We start from the raw sequence: 18,401 nt of genomic DNA on the forward strand, positions 1-18,401 counted from the left end.
CTACCCCCTAGGAATGGGGGACATGAAGGGAAGGGAAGACCTCAAAGGATGCTGGGGAATTCTCAGGCTATGTCAGAAAAGGTGCAGAACCAGCATTGAGTCGGGGAAGGGCAATAAATTAACGATGGTGGCTGGCGCGGAGAGAAGTCTGGGGGGAGGGGGTCTCAGTTGGCAGAGGGAGCCCCCAAGTGGGGCTTTCACAGGTGGTTTCTCAGGATATGGGGTGCAGAGGTGTGGCCAGCCGGGAGGTTTCTCGGGGCCCCCTGTGGCGAGGTTCCTGGAGGCTCATCCAGCTGTTCGTTCGCTCCTCGAAGGCAGGTTCCCCGCAGGGGTGTCGCTCTCCAGAGCTGGGGGTCTGCCTGCAATAGAGAGCCATGAGGTCATGCGGGGCGGGGACGGATCTGATCTGGGCCCCGACGCTGGGGGGACCCAGGCAGGGCTAGGGTAATGGGGACCCAGGGTGGAGAGACAGGTGGGGACCCAGCCCCCCCAGTGTGGGACGGCTGCAGCCCCAGCCATGGGGGGTGAGAGGTGCAGGGGGGACCCCTCCCAGAGTCCTTTGTGGAGGCTCCCACGTGATGCAGTCAGAGCAGGTGGCCCTGGGAGTGCTGGGGAGAGGTCAGGGTTTGGGGTGCAGGGCACAGGGCGGAGATGGGGCAGGGCAGGCGTGGGGGAGAGGGGGGCGTCAGTACCTCGCGCTCAGCTGTGCAGGTTCTCGTAGTCGGGGCCGTCGTCCTCGCTCTCCCGGTTGCTGGTGCCTGTGACGGGAGCCAGAGGGGGTGAGACGGGGCTTCCCCAGAACTGGCCCCCGCCAGGCCCCACCCTCAGGGCTCACCAAAACCCCTCCAGCCCCCACAGAGCTCCCCAGAACCCCCCCTGGTCCCACACACGGGGCTTCCCCACAGCCCAGCCTCCTTGGGTGCTATTCATACATCTTGCTTGTAAGGAGGTCCCTGGGGCCCCAGCGAGGAGGTCCCTGGGAGGAAGGGTCCCCCCAGCTTGGGGATGCCCCCACTCACCATAGCGGAGGAGGGGCAGGTACCCCCCCCCACACACACTCACCATAGTGGGCGTCAGGGATGCTGGATCCAGGCTCTGGCATGTTGACGTACTCCAGGCTGTCAGCTGTGGGGAGCGATCGGGGGCAGTGAGCCACGGCGTGTGCAGGGGGACCCCCTGACCGGGGATGGAGGAACTGCCCCAGGGGACCCCACTGCACTGGGGCCTGTGGGGTTCAGTCCCCACTACCATCCCCCTGTGCACTGGGATGCCAACCCGGCCCCCGGGGGACCCTGGGGTGGGGGTGGGGTCAGTCTCATCTCCTCCCCACAACCCCTCCCCTGCTGCTCCTCCCCACAGGCCCTACCCGGGAATTGCCCTCTTCCTCCAGTCAGCCCCAGTTCCAGGATCCCCACCCCCACCCCCCTGTGTGGGTCAGACACAGACAGACAGATGGGTTTGGGGGTCCCGCACTCACCCAGCGACTCCCTCTGGGCCTCCGGCATGTTCTCGTACTCATCCCCCATTGCCACTGCCAGAGAAGGGGTCAGTGAGGGGGGAGGACCTGCTCTCCAACTTCTCCCTACAGCAGGGACCCTGGGAACCCCACAGCCCCAACTGCTCCCCATACCCCCAACCCCCAGGCCCCAAGCTGGAACCCACCCAGAGATGTTCGGGTCACTCCTCTCCCCATAAATTACACCTGGATCCCAATACAGCTGGGCTACTGGGGGCCGGGGATACACCCAAATGGGGTGCGAGGGATGAGATAGTGATCAGGGCAAGAAGGGGTCAGGTGGCTGTTTCCTCCCCTTGCCCCCACAGCGCAATGCCAGGGGGCAGAGGGAGGTTAATGCTGATCACAGGGGACGGTGGAACTGCCCGACACTAGATCCACCCATAAACAGTCCCGGGGACTGTATGGGCCCAAGCTAAGGTTGGGAGACAGGTACCCAGAGTGGCCCTCTGAGGTGTCTCTGCTCAGGCCCTGTGGGAGATGGGTGGGCTTGGCAGGGGCCCAGACTCACCTGAGGACACGCTGTCCCTGAGCTCTGGCCCCGAGGTGACCACCTCTTTGGGGGACGTCTCCGTGATGCTGTCGGGAAGCACCTCCCTATGGGGGGAGGAGGAGGAATGGGAAGGGTGAGACTGACCAGCGAGAGCATACACCGCACTCCTGGCTCTGCCCCTGCCCTGCCCCCCACCCACCCACAGCAATGACCGCAGTGACACCCTGACACCCCAACATTCACCACGGTCATGTAATTAGGATATGTTCTGTACAAAGTCTGCTTTGTGACGTATCATTCTAAAAGTCCTGATCTGCTAGACAGTCGTATCCCATTGGATTGTATATGCCAGCATCGTACGTGAAGTTACGAAGCTGGGCTACATAGGTGTTACTGAAACACGTGTGAGGTTGAGAACACCCACAAGCAGCCTTTCAGGTACAACAATGTTAGTGGCTTATTGAGGAAATACACACAAGCACCAGGATTACCCCAGGAACTGTGTACAACAGACACCTCTCCGAGACAGCACTACGCAATGGGAACTGTCTGACCCAGCTCACAGCAAAAGAGCTTTCCAGCAAGTGGGGAGAAGGTAGAAAAGGGGGAAATGACATCATGTGGGGACCTCACTCTCCCTGCACCACCACACCTGGAGGACTGATGGTCCCAGGCTAGAGGAAGTTTTAGCCTGTGTATGAAAACCTGGAAGACCAAGGCCTTAAGAATCTGCCAGCCTGTTTATCACTCAGGGTGAGAATTTGCTAATTTATATCCTGCCTCTCTAGCGTGTTAAGCTCAGTTTGCAGTTTTACTAAAATAATCTGCCTTGATCTGTTTGCTATTCCATATAATCACTTAAAATCTATCTTTTGTGGTTAATAAAGTTGGTTTTGTTTTCTCTAAAACCAGTTTGTGGAATTCATAACTGGGGGGCAGAAAGCTGTGCATATCTTCCTCCACATTGGGGGGGGGGGCGGATTTCATGAGCTTACGCTGTACAGTTCTCTGTGCAGCTCAAGAGGATACAATTTAGGGTTTACACTCCAGAGGGGGTTTGCACTTGAGTGCTGGGCAACTCCCGAGCTGAGTCTTCCCACACAGAGCTGATTTCAGCGTCTGTGTCTTCCTGCCACTGGGTGCGTCCCTACCCGTGTGTGGGTTGGAGGGGGCTTGAGGGCCTGGCTCAGCAGGGCAGGGAAAGGGAGCCAGATGGCTGGAACTGGAGGGCTCAGTGGGACCCCAGTACATCAGGTGGCACCCCAGAAGGGGGGAGCAACCTGTCACCGTGGTGCAGCAAGCAGGGCCATGTGCACAGCCGATCGTGCCGAGACACTGGTGGTGAGTTTCGGTGAGTTTTAAGTGGAGAACAGACAAAGTGGTTCCTGGTTTGCTATTTTCGGTTTGCTTATTCCGGGCAAGGGAAGCAGGGACAGGAAAGCGAGTAACAGTCAAGCCACCACAAAGCTGGAGCTCTGCAGCTTCCAGGCGGATGAAAGAGCGGAGCTGCACAAGAGACAGCGGCAGAGAGACCAGGGAGCGGAAGGAGCCAGACAAAGAGCAGCCCATGAGCTGGCCGTGGAAGAAGCCAGCCATGGAACTGAAAGACAGGGCGAGGGAGCCCAGGCGGGTGGAACCGGGGGGGCTCAGTGGGACCCCAGTACATCAGGGGGCGCCCCGGAAGGGGGGGCAACCTGTCACAGCTCCCATCCATGACCTTTGACCCCCAGGCTTGGACCCAGTGCCACCACCCAGCCCTGCCACACCGTGGCCTGTCCCCCGCAGGCCTCCCCGACCCATCTCCCCCTGCCCCCCATCTTCCCCCCACCCCCAGCCCCCACTGCCCCCCCATGGCCCGTACACGTAGCCGGTGATGTAGAGCTCGTTGTTATAGTCATTGTCGTCGTCGTCATCCCCATGGGGTCGCTCTGCAACCGAGACACGGGGAGGGGGGTTAGCATGGGGGGGCACCGGCTGCTCTGACCCCTTCTCCCCCGCCCCCTTCCCCTCCCACCTGCCCCCACCCTCTGATCACTCCACCTCCTCCCACCACCTCTCCCGCCCCCAATCTCTGCCCACCCCACCACCCCTCCAACCCTCCTGCCCCACAACCTGGCAGTGGTTCTGACACTGACCCCTAACCCCCCACACACTAACCGGTGGGTGTCCAGACTCACCCTCATTCTCGTAGCTGGGGACACTGTCTGGAGAGGGAGGGGAGAGAAATGTGTCCGTCACCCCCAAAGACCAGTGACCGCCTCCTCCCCCTCCCCATATCTCTGCCCGTCACTCCCCACTCCTCCATCCTCCCCGTCCATCTGTCTGTCCATCACTGCTATCCCATCTGTCCATCCCCCCAGCCGTCCGTCCGTCCCCCGTCCGCCTGTCCCCCCATCCATCTGTCTGTCCATCACTGCTATCCCGTCCGTCTATCCCCATCTGCCCATCCCCCTGTCGGTCCATCTGTCCATCACTGCTACCCCGTCCGTCCGTCCCCCCAGCTGTTCTTCCGTCTGTCCATCATGACTATCCCATCTGTCCAGCCCCCCAGCCGTCCATCCCCCCCAGCCGTCTGCCCATCACCCCCAGCTGTCCACCCGTCCATCCCCCATCTGCCTTGCCCCCCAGCCGTCCGCCTGTCCCCCGAACTGTCCATCAATTCCCCCATCTACCCATCCCCCTGTCCGTCTGTCTGTCCATCATGACTATCCCGTCCCTGCCCCAGCCCTCCGCCTGTCCACCCATCCATCCATCCCCCGTCTGTCTCCCTGTGTTTCTGTCTGTATGTCCCCATTTCTCTCTCCCCGCCAGCCCCCCACACTCACCGTTGTCGGTCTCTGTCCTGGTGAAGGAGACTTGGCGGCTCTGGGGTGCCTGTGGGGATCGCCTGGAAATGGGGGGGCTGGATCAGGAGGGACAGGCCAGCCCTGAGCCCCACCATCCAGCACACGGACACCCCTGCCATCCCCAACATGCCCTGCCCCATGCAGAGCACATGCCTATCACGCCCCCCAGATGGAGAGGAATTTTCTGCGAGATTTTGGGTGAATACTGTGTGTGCCTCAGTTTCCCCAGATGCATTGTTCACGAGCGGCGGGGAAGGGCCCTGTGCTCTCTGCAGAGGCCCAGCGATGCAGAGGAGGGGCATCCAGCTGTCTCGGGTTTGGGCCAGGTCCATGGAGCACAATGGCAAATCCAATCACCGGGATATTTGCTAACGACTGTGTCTTGCCCCCCCGCCCCCTGAAAGCCAGCCAGGCATGCCCCGCGGGGGAGTTCAGAGGACAGAGGGGACCAGGCGGGGTTGGTACGTGTTGGCCGGGGGGTGGCGGGTTGGTGTCGCTGCTCCCCCAGGACGGGGCCGGGGGTCTCTGCAGCTTTAACCTGCTGCTCTCTGGGCTACCCGAGGGCTGGGCCGCGGCCAGTCCCACAGGAACCCGGGCTCCGGCTCAGGGGGAAGCTGCAGGGCTCACCCTGGAGGAAGAGTGGGACCCCGGGGGTCTGTTCCAAAGCTGGGGGCCGTAGCCCTGATCCTGGGGCTCTGTGACACCCACACACGCCCTGATGTATCCACAGCAAGGTGACCGCAGCGCCCCCACACCCCCTGAGCAGCGTCTGTGGGGCCCGGCCGGTGCCCACCAGCCCCAGAGACTGGGCCTGTGGGGTGGATTCATGGGGCACTGGGGGAGCCCACGGGTTCTGGGCAGGGATCAGGGGGCAGCTCCAAGGGGTGGGAGGATTGGGGGAAACTCAGCAATGTACAGGAACTGCTCAGGGTGGGGGGCAGGGAAGAAGGGGGGTCGCTGGGGTACTCACGGGATGGACGGGAACGGCTCGGGGTGGGGGTGTCCCAGGAGTGGGGGCAGAGCAGGAAGGGGGGGTCGCTGGGGTACTCCCGGGATGGATGGGAACGGCTCAGGGTGGGGTGTCCCGGGGGTGGGGGCAGGGCAGGAAGGGGGGGTCGCTGGGGTACTCACGGGATGGACGGGAATGGCTCAGGGTGGGGGTGTCCCAGGAGTGGGGGCAGAGCAGGAAGGGGGGGTCGCTGGGGTACTCCCGGGATGGATGGGAACGGCTCAGGGTGGGGTGTCCCGGGGGTGGGAGCAGAGCAGGAAGGGGGGGTCACTGGGGTACTCACAGGATGGACGGAAACGGCTCGGGGGGGGGTCCCGGGGGTGGGGGCAGGGCAGGAAGGGGGGGTCTCTGGGGTACTCCCGGGATGGACGGGAACGGCTCAGGGTGGGGATGTGACAAAGTGGGACTGTTTTTAATGTTTCCTCTGAATAGTGTGGGGGTGCCTCAGTTTCCCCTAGGCATTTCCTAAGTCTCTAGGGGGTGGGGTAAGGGTGTATGATCATTGCAGAGCCCTAGAGGGCAGGTGTGTGCAGGGGTCTGGACACAGAGAATGGCCGACACCCTGTTTCCTGGCAACTGATGGCCTGGGCCCCTCCCCTGCAAGGTGAGAGCTAAAGGGTTGGAGAACAAAGGAATCAGGTGACCACCTGGCCCGGGAAAGGGACAAAGCCCAGAGGAGGAGGGGCTGGAGGGAGTTTCAGTTGGGGGCTGGCTGGGACATGGAGTGAAGGGCAGACGTGGTTGTCTGGCTCACTGCCCCCCAGAATGGACCCAGCTGAGGGGTCCCGTTCTCTGCACCTGCAAGCTCTGTTTTAGACCATGTTCCTGTCGTCTAATAAACCTTCTGTTTTACTGGCTGGCTGAGAGTCACGTCTGACTGCGAAGTTGGGGGGCAGGACCCTCTGGCTTCCCCAGGAGCCCTGCCTGAGCGGACTCGCTGGGGGAAGCGCACGGAGGGGCAGAGGATGCTGAATGCTCAGAGGTCAGACCCAGGAAGGTGGAAGCTGGGTGAGCTGTGTGTCCTGAAGACAGGCTGCTCCCCGAGAGGAGACTGCCCCAGAGTCGTGACTGGCTTCATGGGGAGCAGTTCCAGAGCATCGCCCAGGGACTCCGTGACAACTGGTGGTAGCAGTGGGATGTACTGCACCCCGTGGACGGTGCTTCCTGCAGTAAGTGACTGGGGAGCAGTAAAACGAAGGGGGATTGATGGGGACCAGGCGTGCTGAAGATTCAGAGAGAGATGGTTTCAGGGGGCGGTTAACCCCTGGAAGTGTGTGACCAGAGAGAAGGACTTTTGCAGTAACAGGGTCCCCCGGGGGATTGCAGCGAGCGGTCCCAGGGGCGGAGGGGAGGAGTCTGCAGCTCGACCCTGGCAAAGAGGTGGTGACCTCGAGAAGGGCTGGCACACTAGGGGTTCTCCCTAGGAAACCGTGGGGAGCTGAGAACACACGGGCCTGTGAGTCCACAACAACTTGGGAGGAGCGGAGTGACGGCCTGTCACCGTCTCCTTAAGAAGGACATTGTAACCCTGTGCAGAAAGAGAGGGTTGAGCGTTGGAAAGTTCACCAAAGCAGAGTTAATCGTGCAGCTGGAGGAGGATGACCGCTCTAAGGGACAGATTCCTGACCCCAAATGGGGCTATAGCAGGGTCTGGGAGCAGCTGGAGTGGGAACCAGGCATCGCCAAGAATCCTGTCCCCGACCAGACGGGGGTCTTCACGATCGTGGGGGGATCGGAGATGGATAGGTTGGAGCTGAGTTCGAGAGAGCAAGAGGACCGTGGGAGACAGCGAGAGCCCGAGAAAGAGCTGCAGAAGCAGCAGCAGCATGAACTGGCGGTGGGGGAGCGGAGAGGCCTAGGGGACCTCCCCAGGGTGAGTGGGGATAGACCCCGGGGGCCAGTTCCGCAGGGAACCTCGAGACTAAATTGCTGCCCCTGGTTAAGGGGGGGGGATGTGGATGACCACCTCACTGCCTTTGAGCAGGCTGGAGATTTGAACCAGGGGGACCCTGCGGAAAAGCCCCGGTGTCTAGCTCCCTTGCTGGGTCCCAAGGCCGTAGACTCCATCAGCCAGATGGGTGGGGAGGTGGACAGGCTCCCACTCCTGGTCCCAACCTATATGTCTGTGTGGAGTTTCCTGGGGCCAGGCCCCTCGGACCCACAGTGGGAGCGGGAGGGGATGGTCAATGGGGAGACATTCCTGGGGTGGCGAGATCCTGGGACAGAGAGAACTGGTGTCAGGCCCTGGGTGGTGCAGCCTCAGATGCTGAGGGGCTGTGTGAGCTGTGTGAGGGTCCCAGGGACGAAGCCCCTCGCCCTGCCTATGGCCCAGATCCCTGTGCAGACCCAGGAGGGGTGGGGCTGGCTGGTTTTTGGGGTTCTCTGGGATATCGGCTGCGAGACCCTGTTGTGGGGTGACCATGTCTCTTTGGGACAGGATCCAGGCCTTACTCCTGTAACTGCCAAGGGTTTGAATTTGAATCCAGGGAACCAATCGGCGGAGAGGAAAATGGTCAGTGAAAATGCAGATGACCTGGCTGGCAGCAGGGAGGAGCGGGTAGGCTCAGGCTACCTGCCTGTCCGTAACCAGACCCCTGGGGCTCCCTGCCCCCTTGAGCACCCAGGGGGCTCACGCTGGCTCTGATGCTGTGAGGAAAGCAGGGAGCTTGCTGCCTATCCCCACTGGGACAGCAAGGGCAGTGCTGAGCAAGGGGGGAGATAAGACCCCAGCTGAGTGGGGGGAGACACAGGCAGGGCAGGGGATCTGTGGGGAGTGGCAAGGTGCTTGGTAAGGAAAGTTTGGATGAGCCCAGGCAGCCTTGTGAGCTGATGGCTGTGTCTAGTCAGCAGGGTGGGAAGGCGAGGAGAGTGGAAGATGAGTGTCCCTGGACCTTACCTGTTAGCTGGGTGGAGAATTGCGACAGGGAAGGAAACGTCCCTGTGTCTGTCAGGGGTATTGACTTGTCTGTGGAGGGAGCTACCCTGATCTCCAAGCAGTTGTCTGTGACCAGCCTTGTGCGCTGGGACCAGGGGAATGAGATCCCAAGCTGTGTGTCTGGGAAAGGAGAAAGTGTGTCCGGCTCTTCTTTGTCTGTGGAGCAGACAGAAGGGGCCTTTCAGCCTGTGATGGTTGAGGGTCGTGCAGTTGTCTCAGAGCTGGTTCTGGATTCAGCTAAAGCCCAGGAAGGGAAGGGTCCTAAGTTTGTGTCTGCTCGGGAGAATGGCCCGGTAACTAGGTCGCATCCAGTTAGGGTCTATGTAAAATCCCAGAGCCCAGACAATTCTGGTGCTTGTATTTTGCCTGTTGCTAGTGTGTTGTTGGGAAAGGGTGTCGCAACTCTGTCTAATCAGGGTGAGATCCTAGCCAGGGCACAAGGAGAGCATGAAGGTGATGTGATTGTGTTACCTACTGAGGTTGTGGAAACCTGTAGCAAGAAGGAAAAGATTCCTGAACTTGTGTGTGGCAAAGGGAAGGAGAATGCTTCTGACCTTTTATCTAGGAAGTCTGTAAGTTTGCCTGAAAGGGGATTGTGTAGGAATCCATCGGATGGGCCAGAGGTGATTCTGGATGTAAGGGAGACCCAGAAAGAGTCTGTTGTTGCTCAGGAAAGTGTTCCCCTAGAGCAAGCCCTAGGGAAAGAGGGTAAGAGCAGAATTTCTGGGAGGGGTGAATTGTTGCATAGAAAAGCCCTCGGGAAAGGAATCCTCATGGAGTCTTTGCAAGAAGTTTACTGCAACTGAAGGGTGTGAAAGTGATTTAATCAAGAAAGTTTCAGTTCCTAACAGCCAGAAATTTTCTGTTGTGAATGGATCCACTGACTGTCCTGTTGAAAAATCCAGTGTGGATAGCTTTGAGAAGGTCTCAGATGAAGTGAAAGCTGTTAAGAAAGTTAAACAGTCCTATAACCAAGTGGCTGTGTTTGGCCAGCTTGTTGGGGAGAAGACCCAATCCCAGTTTGACCCCCTGGGGTTTTGGGGTGGCCAAAGGGCACGGGCCACATAAACCTTCCCAGATGTGGCCTGCGAGTGCTGTCGACCACCCCCGACCTAAGGGAGGGCGTGAAACTGGAAGGGCCTGGTGTAACTCCTACCAAGGAATGGGAGAGATGCTGGGGCATCCATGGGAACGTTGGTGGCTTCGAACTTCCCCAGGTCACCAGCTAAAGTGACCCCGCTCAGTTCGATCTCGAAGGGGGGAGAGATGTGACGAAGTGGGACTGTTCTTAATGTTTCCTCTGAATAGTGTGGGGGTGCCTCAGTTTCCCCTAGGCATTTCCTAAGTCTCTAGGGGGTGGGATAAGGGTGTATGATCGTTGCAGAGCCCTAGAGGGCAGGTGTGTGCAGGGGTCTGGACACAGAGAATGGCCGACACCCTGTTTCCTGGCCACTGATGGCCTGGGCCCTTCCCCCCTGCAAGGTGAGAGCTAAAGGGTTGGAGAACAAAGGAATCCGGTGCCCTCCTGGCCCGGGACAGGGACAAAGCCCAGAGGAGGGGGGGCTGGGGAGAGTTTCAGTTTGGGGCTGGCTGGCACATGGAGTGAAGGGCAGACGGGGTTGTCTGGCTCACTGCCCCCCCAAAATGGACCCAGCTGAGGGGTCCTGTTCTCTGCACCTGCAAGCTCTGTTTTAGACCATGTTCCTGTCATCTAATAAACCTTCTGTTTTACTGGCTGGCTGAGAGTCACGTCTGACTGCGAAGTTGGGGTGCAGGACCCTCTGGCTTCCCCAGGAGCCCCGCCTGAGCGGACTCGCTGTGGGAAGCGCCCGGAGGGGCAGAGGATGCTGAATGCTCCGAGGTCCGACCCAGGAAGGTGGAAGCCGGGTGAGCTGTGTGTCCTGCAGACAGGCTGCTCCCCGAGAGGAGACTGCCCCAGAGTCCTGCCCGGCTTCATGGGGAGCAGTTCCAGAGCATCGCCCAGGGACTCCGTGACAGGGGGTGTCCCGGGGGTGGGGGCAGGGCAGGAAGGGGGGTCGCTGGGGTACTCCCGGGATGGATGGGAACGGCTCAGGGTGGGGGTGTCCCGGGGGTGGGGACAGGGCAGGAAGGGGGGCTCGCTGGGGTACTCCCGGGATGGATGGGAACGGCTCAGGGTGGGGGTGTCCCGGGGGTGGGGACAGGGCAGGAAGGGGGGCTCGCTGGGGTACTCCCGGGATGGATGGGAACGGCTCAGGGTGGGGGTGTCCCGGGGGTGGGGGCAGGGCAGGAAGGGGGGCTCGCTGGGGTACTCACGGGATGGACAGGAACTGCTCAGCGGGAGCCACCGGTTGCTGTTTGATCTGGTTCCTGGAGGGATCTGGGGAGACACAGGCAGACAGGACAGTGGCTTGACTGGGGGGCATTGGGGCGGGAAGATGGGGGTTCAGGGGTGTGGAGGTGCGGTGGGGCGCATGGCAGGGGATGGGGGAGCAGGGAGTACAGTGTGGGGGTGGGGAATAGGGGATGGGGTGCAGGGGATATGAGAGGTGACAGAGGTACAGGGTGGGGTGCATGGGGGGTACTCACAGTTGGCTCGGGTCAGCACCATGAAGCTGTTGGGGGGGACACAAGGTGGGGGTCTGTGGGGGGCAGAGGAGACACCATTAGAGCCAGACAAGGTCCCCACCTCAGCACCTGCCAGATACCACCAGGGATCCCACCAACCCCCCCACACTCACCCCAAAGGAGCCCCCCACATGCCCAGTCCCCCCTGCCCTCTGTCCAATCCCAGCCTTTAAGACCACACCCCACTTCCCCACCCTTCGCACCTCCCCCAGGGAACCCCAATCCCCTGCCTGGCAGCCCCCTCGCTGTGCGACAGACAGACAGACAGACAGACACGGGGACAGACTCACTTGTACTCGTAGTCCCCCACCGCCTGGGCACCGTGGGCTGGCGAGAGAGCAGGGCGCAGCGTTAGGGGTGGGGGCAGAGGGGTCTGTCCCACTCTGCTCCCATGGATGGGAGAGATTGAGGGGACAGGACCCCCCATGTTAGCCCAGCAAGGGGGAGGGGGCTGGTGTGGGGTTGGGGGTGGGGAGCAGGGTGTATGTTGCGGGGGGAGGGGGGGAGGAAGGTGTGGGGATGTCCCTGGGGGAAGCAGTGTGTTTGTGGGGGTGGCTCTGGGGGGGAGCAGGGTGTGTGTCAGGGGGAGCTCAGGGGGAGCTGGGGTGGGGGTACCTGGGGGGGCAGCAAGGCATGGGGGGGCAGGTGCTGGGTCCCCTTGTGCATTGGGGTGAATGCCATGCTGCCCCCCTGGCTAGAGCTGGACTTACCAGGGGAGCCTGTGTCCCGGCAGCCGATGCAGAGAGCGGTGGCCAGCACTGCCGGGAGAACCAGCACAAAGGCCCAGAGCACCCCGGCCAGAGAGACGGCCTCCATCGCACCTGGGGGGGAGAGGGGGAGAGGAGGTTGGGGGGGACCCCGGCCAGAGAGATGGCCTCCATTGCACCTGGGGGGGACCCCGGCCAGGGAGACGGCCTCCGTCGCACCTGGGGGGGAGAGGGGGAGAGGAGGTTGGGGGGGACCCCGGCCAGAGAGACGGCCTCCATCGCACCTGGGGGGGAGAGGGGGAGAGGAGGTTGGGGGGGACCCCGGCCAGGGAGACGGCCTCCGTCGCACCTGGGGGGGAGAGGGGGAGAGGAGGTTGGGGGGGACCCCGGCCAGAGAGACGGCCTCCGTCGCATCTGGGGGGGAGAGGAGGTTGGGGGGGACCCCGGCCAGAGAGACGGCCTCCGTCGCACCTGGGGGGGACCCGGCCAGAGAGACGGCCTCCATCGCATCTGGGGGGGAGAGGGGGAGAGGAGGTTGGGGGGGACCCCGGCCAGAGAGATGGCCTCCATCGCACCTAGGGGGGACCCCGGCCAGAGAGATGGCCTCCATCGCACCTGGGGGGGAGAGGGGGAGAGGAGGTTGGGGGGACCCCGGCCAGAGAGACGGCCTCCATCGCACCTGGGGGGGACCCCGGCCAGAGAGATGGCCTCCATCTCACCTGGGGGGGAGAGGGGGAGAGGAGGTTGGGGGGGACCCCGGCCAGGGAGACGGCCTCCATTGCACCTGGGGGGGAGAGGGGGAGAGGAGGTTGGGGGGGACCCCGGCCAGAGAGACGGCCTCCATCGCACCTGGGGGGGACCCCGGCCAGAGAGACGGCCTCCATCGCACCTGGGGGGGAGAGGGGGAGAGGAGGTTGGGGGGACCCCGGACAGAGAGACTGCCTCCATCGAACCTGGGGAGGAGAGGGGGAGAGGAGGTTGGGGGGACCCCGGACAGAGAGAGGGCCTCCATCGCACCTTGGGGCGGGGGGGGGGGGAGGGGAGCCAGGGCTCCTGGGTTCTCTCCCAGCTCGGGGCGGGGAGTGGGGCCTGGTGGGTTGGAGCAGGGCGGTCGGGTCTGGGAGGCAGGACTCATAGAAGATCAGGGTTGGAAGGGACCTCGGGAGGTCATCTAGGTGTCGTGTCCCCCCCCCCAACTCCCCCGCTCAAAGCAGGACCGACCCCCAACTAAATCATCCCAGCCAGGGCTTTGTCAGGTCTGACCTTAAAAACCTCAAAGGAAGGAGATAAACCCTGGATTTGTGCTGGAAATGGCCCACCTTGATTATCATACACATTGTAAGGAGAGTGATCACTTTAGATAAGGTATTACCAGCAGGAGAAAAGGAGGACTTGTGGCACCTTAGAGACTAACCAATTTATTTGAGCATGAGCTTTCGTGAGCTACGGCTCACTTCATCAGCAGGAGAGTGAGTTTGTGTGTGTGGTTTTTGGAAGGGGCGGGTGAGAAAACCTGGATTTGTGCTGGAAATGGCCCACCTTGATTATCATACACATTGTAAGGAGAGTGATCACTTTAGATAAGCTATTACCAGCAGGAGAGTGGGGTGGGGGGAGAGAAAACCTTTTGCAGTGGTAAACATCCATTTTTTCATGGTTTGTGTGTATAAAAACATCTGCTGTATTTTCCACTTTATGCATCCGATGAAGTGAGCTGTAGCTCACAAAAGCTTATGCTCCAATAAATTGGTTAGTCTCTAAGGTGCCACAAGTACTCCTTTTCTTTTTGCAAAGACAGACTAACTCGGCTGCTACTCTGAAACCTCCCTAGGTAACGCATTCCAGCGTTTCACCACCCTCCTCGTGAAAAAGTGTTTCCTAATATCCAACCTAAACCTCCCCCACTGCAACTTGAGACCATTACTCCTCGTTCTGTCATCTGATACCATTGAGAACAGTCTAGAGCCATCCTCTTTGGAACCCCCTTTCAGGTAGTTGAAAGCAGCTATCAAATCCCCCCTCATTCTTCTCTTCTGCAGGCTAAACAATCCCAGCTCCCTCAGCCTCTCCTCGTAAGTCATGTGTTCCAGACCCCTAATCATTTTTGTTGCCCTTCGCTGGACTCTCTCCAATTTATCCACATCCTTCTTGTAGTGTGGGGCCCAAAACTGGACACAGTACTCCAGATGAGGCCTCACCAATGTCGAATAGAGGGGGACGATCACGTCCCTCGATCTGCTCGCTATGCCCCTACTTATACATCCCAAAATGCCATTGGCCTTCTTGGCAACAAGGGACACTGCTGACTCATATCCAGCTTCTCGTCCACTGTCACCCCTAGGTCCTTTTCCGCAGAACTGCTGCCCAGCCGCTCGGTCCTTAGTCTGTAGCCGTGCATGGGGCTCTCTCCAGACTCCTGGGTTCTCTCCCGGCTCTGGGAGGGGAGCGGGGCCTGGTGGGTTGGAGTGGGGAGGGGGCGGGAGCCAGGACTCCTGGGTTTCATCCCTGACTCTGCTGTTGCCAGACTGTGGGATCTGCCCCAGGCCCTTGGCCACCAAGCCCGCCATTGCTGGGCCGTCTCTCGCAGGGTATGTGCAGCACCGAGCACGCTGGGTCCCAGGCTGGGCCGATGGTGGAGCCGGATCCCGCCGGCTCCTGGGGGGTTGTGGGGGGGAGGGTGAGTCACCGGGGTGGGGGAGGCCGGATCTGCTGCTGCAGCAGGTGGGCGGAGGGACCGGGGCTGCCGGCTCGGGCGCTGCTCAGCTCCGTCTCTGCAGCTGCGGTTTCCACCCCAGCAGCGCCCGGCTCTCGCTGCAGCTGCCGCCCCCAGGGAGCCGCGGCTGGGGCCTGCCCCGAGCTCCCGGCAACGCAGCCGCAGCGGGGCCCAGCTCACACGCAGGCCAGGCCCCTGCGCCAGAGACCCTGGGGCCTGCCAGGCTCCCGCTGCCCCGGGTGCCGGCCGCCTGCACCATCCCCACCCACGCCGGGGTCACGCCTCACTTCTTGTGCCTTATTATGGTAGGACCGACCCGAACTCCCTGGGCTCCTCCCCCCGCCCAGATCAAAGGCCCGTGAGTTGGGGTGCTGCCCAGACACAGAGGAAGAGACAGTCCCAAACACACAAAGGGTGAGAAAGGAAACTAACACTCCACGGGGGGCAGGGACCAGCCCCAAGTCACACAGGAGAGCTGGGGACAGAACCCAGGAGTCCTGGCTCCCAGCCTGCCCCCCCACCACCACTGGGCCCCACTCCCCTCCCAGAGCTGGGGACAGAACCCAGGAGTCCTGGCTCCCAGCCTGCCCCCCACCCCCAACCCACTGGGCCCCACTCCCCTCCCAGAGCTCGAGACAGAACCCAGGAGTCCTGGCTCCCAGCCTGCCCCCCCACCACCACCGGGCCCCACTCCCCTCCCAGAGCTCGAGACAGAACCCAGGAGTCCTGGCTCCTAGCCCTCCCACCCCCAACCCACTAGGCCCCACTCCCCTCCCAGAGCTGGAGACAGAACCCAGGAGTCCTGACCTCCCTGCTCTAATCACTAGATCCCACTCCCCTCCCAGAGCTGGGAGAGGACCCAGGAGTCCTGACCCCCAGCTCCCCTACTCTAACCCACTAGACACTCCCACCCTCGAACTAGGACAGAACCCAGGAGTCCTGGCTCCCCATCCTGCTCCTGTCCCAGTCCCCGTGTCAGAGGGACACAGCCCTGCATGGGGCTGGACGCACCCCCCCCGCCAGGCCCCCATCCAGGGCAGCCCCTGCTAGCATGGCTCCTGCAAACAGGCCCTGGCCGGGGCAGCGTGAGCCCTGGAGCGTGGCCAAGGGCCGACCACAAACCACCGGGTCGGTTAGGGTCGGAAACCGGCAGCGCTTGGGAACTCACTGGAGAGGAACCAGCGGGGTGGCGGGGGGAGCTGGAGAAGAAGATGGAGGGGCCCATCAAGATCACAATTGAGGGGTGCCAGTGGGGGGGGGAAGAGCCCAGGGCTAACGGGGGCTGTGAGTCGGGGTTGAGGGGCACCGGAGAGGTGGGGGAGCAGGGGGGGAGCCCAGGGCTAACAGGGGCTGTGGGTCGGGGTTTAGAGGCACCAGAGATGTGTGGAGGGCAGTGGGGGAGCCCAGGGCTAACGGGGGATGTAGGTCAGGGTTGAGGGGCACCGGAGAGGTGGGGGGGCAGTGGGGGAGCCCAGGGCTAACGGGGGATGTAGGTCAGGGTTGAGGGGCACCGGAGAGGTGGGGGAGCAGGGGGGGAGCCCAGGGCTAATGGGGGCTGTGGGTCAGGGTTGAGGGGCACCAGAGAGGTGGGGGGGGTAGTGGGGGAGCCCAGGGCTAACAGGGGCTGTGGGTCAGGGTTGAGGGGTGCCGGAGAGGTGGGGGGGGGAGTGGGGGAGCCCAGGGCTAATGGGGGCTGTGGGTCGGGGTTGAGGGGCACCGGAGAGGTGGGGGGGGGCAGTGGGGGAGCCCAGGGCTAACGGGGGCTGTGGGTCGGAGTTGAGGGGCGCCGGAGAGGTGTGGGGGAGCAGGGGGGGAGCCCAGGGCTAACGGGGGCTGTGGGTCGGGGTTGAGGGGCGCCGGAGAAGTGTGGGGGGAGCAGTGGGGGAGCCCAGGGCTAACGGGGGCTGTGGGTCAGGATTGAGGGGCGCCGGAGAGGTGTGGGGGAGCAGTGGGGGAGCCCAGGGCTAACGGGGGCTTTGGGTCAGGATTGAGGGGCGCCGGAGAGGTGTGGGGGAGCAGTGGGGGAGCCCAGGGCTAACGGGGGCTGTGGGTCGGGGTTGAGGGGCACCGGAGAGGTGTGGGGGGAGCAGTGGGGGAGCCCAGGGCTAACGGGGGCGGTGGGTCGGGGTTGAGGTGCGCCGGAGAAGTGTGGGGGGAGCAGTGGGGGAGCCCAGGGCTAACGGGGGCTGTGGGTCGGGATTGAGGGGCGCCGGAGAGGTGTGGGGGGAGCAGTGGGGGAGCCCAGGGCTAACGGGGGCTGTGGGTCGGGATTGAGGGGCACCGGAGAGGTGTGGGGGAGCAGTGGGGGAGCCCAGGGCTAACGGGGGCTGTGGGTCGGGATTGAGGGGCGCCGGAGAGGTGTGGGGGAGCAGTGGGGGAGCCCAGGGCTAACGGGAGCTGTGGGTCGGGATTGAGGGGCACCGGAGAGGTGTGGGGGAGCAGTGGGGGAGCCCAGGGCTAACGGGGCTGGGGTCGGGGATGCGGGGCCCCAGCCCCACGGCACGGTTGAGTGACCAGCCAGCTCGGCGTGGGCCCTGGCCGCACGCTGCTGGCCTGAGGGGGGCGCCGCGGTCACGCCAACGCCCCGCGAGATGGAGCTCGCGCTGCTGAGGCAGCAAAACAGGAAAAGCCGAGATGGTATCGGGGGGCGCAGCGCACCCTGGAGACGCTGCCCCCCGGTGCCCAGCCCCACCGTGCCCCACGGCGACACTGCTGCTCTGGGCAGCCCCCCAGGGTCACCACTGACCCCTTCGTGGCCTCATCTGCGGACCCCCCAGCGGGTCCCGGGCCAGGCCCCATCTCCGGCCCCGCCCAAGGCCCCCACTGAGTGCCTCGCCCCCACCGCTGTCCCTGCAGGGGTCACAGGCAGGAGCCCCAGCTGGGGGGCCACAGCCCCCCATTTCCAGGTGTGGCCGTGCGGGGTCTGGGGAATAGCGCCATGGGTCTGGGCCAGGCACTGGAGATCTGGGGGAGCTGAGCGGCCCCCCTCCCACTCCCCAGCAGGAGAAGGGGGGGATTTCACAGGCAGGGGGCCTGGAGACCCCCCAGTCCAGGGACCTCGCCCGGCCCCCCGAGAGGGCCCCAGCCCCATATCCAGCGCTCGGTAGGGTCACCCCGACGGCAGGGTGACACTGCAGCCGGGGGCGGAGGGGAGAGGCTGTGCATCTGGCCGGCCCCAGGGGACAGACGCCACGTCCGGCTGCAGCCGGGCCGGGCGCGGGGGGGGGGGGGGCACCTACCTGGGCCGTGGCGCGTCCGGTGCTGGCTCCTCCAGGGCTACCACCCACACCGCCCTGCTCGCGCTCTCCCCCCGGCAGGAAGCTGCGGCGGGCAATGAGCTCCCGGCAGGAAGTCGTAGCACTGAGTGAGCGGCAGGTGTGTGAGGCTCGGGAGGGGCCCCCCCACAGGGGCACGAGGGCTCACGCTCTTGTGCAAGGGGGCAAGCGGCTCAGCGAGGAGCAGAGCTCACCCCCAAGGTAGGGGGGTGGAGTGGGGGGCAAGTGCCCTCCCGGGGGGAGCTGGGTCCGGCAGCACGGCCAGGATTTCTGCCCCCCCGGGACAGAGACCAGCAGCAG

General features: G+C 63.0%; 1 protein-coding gene across 2 annotated transcripts; it reads right to left on the reverse strand.

Moving 5' to 3' along the window:
* Positions 1–219: 219 nt before the first annotated feature.
* On the reverse strand, positions 220–18,169 carry LAT (linker for activation of T cells). Of its 2 annotated transcripts, XM_048853089.2 has the most exons (13): positions 18,066–18,168; positions 12,117–12,227; positions 11,697–11,733; positions 11,368–11,420; positions 11,095–11,158; positions 4,835–4,896; positions 4,187–4,213; positions 3,871–3,937; positions 2,028–2,113; positions 1,478–1,531; positions 1,063–1,125; positions 693–758; positions 220–359 (listed from the first exon to the last, which is right to left on the reverse strand). In XM_048853089.2, exons 2-12 carry the CDS (start codon positions 12,220–12,222, stop codon positions 700–702), a joined length of 678 nt encoding a protein of 225 aa, XP_048709046.2. In that variant the 5' UTR covers positions 12,223–12,227; positions 18,066–18,168; the 3' UTR covers positions 220–359; positions 693–699. The 2 variants fall into 2 exon arrangements, with proteins under 2 accessions (XP_048709046.2, XP_074985199.1); XM_075129098.1 differs by lacking the exon at positions 4,187–4,213 and having other exon boundaries at positions 18,066–18,169.
* Positions 18,170–18,401: the final 232 nt, after the last annotated feature.

Source organism: Caretta caretta, chromosome 6 (assembly GCF_965140235.1).
Source record: "Caretta caretta isolate rCarCar2 chromosome 6, rCarCar1.hap1, whole genome shotgun sequence".
In the NCBI taxonomy this organism is placed as follows: Eukaryota; Metazoa; Chordata; order Testudines; family Cheloniidae; genus Caretta; species Caretta caretta.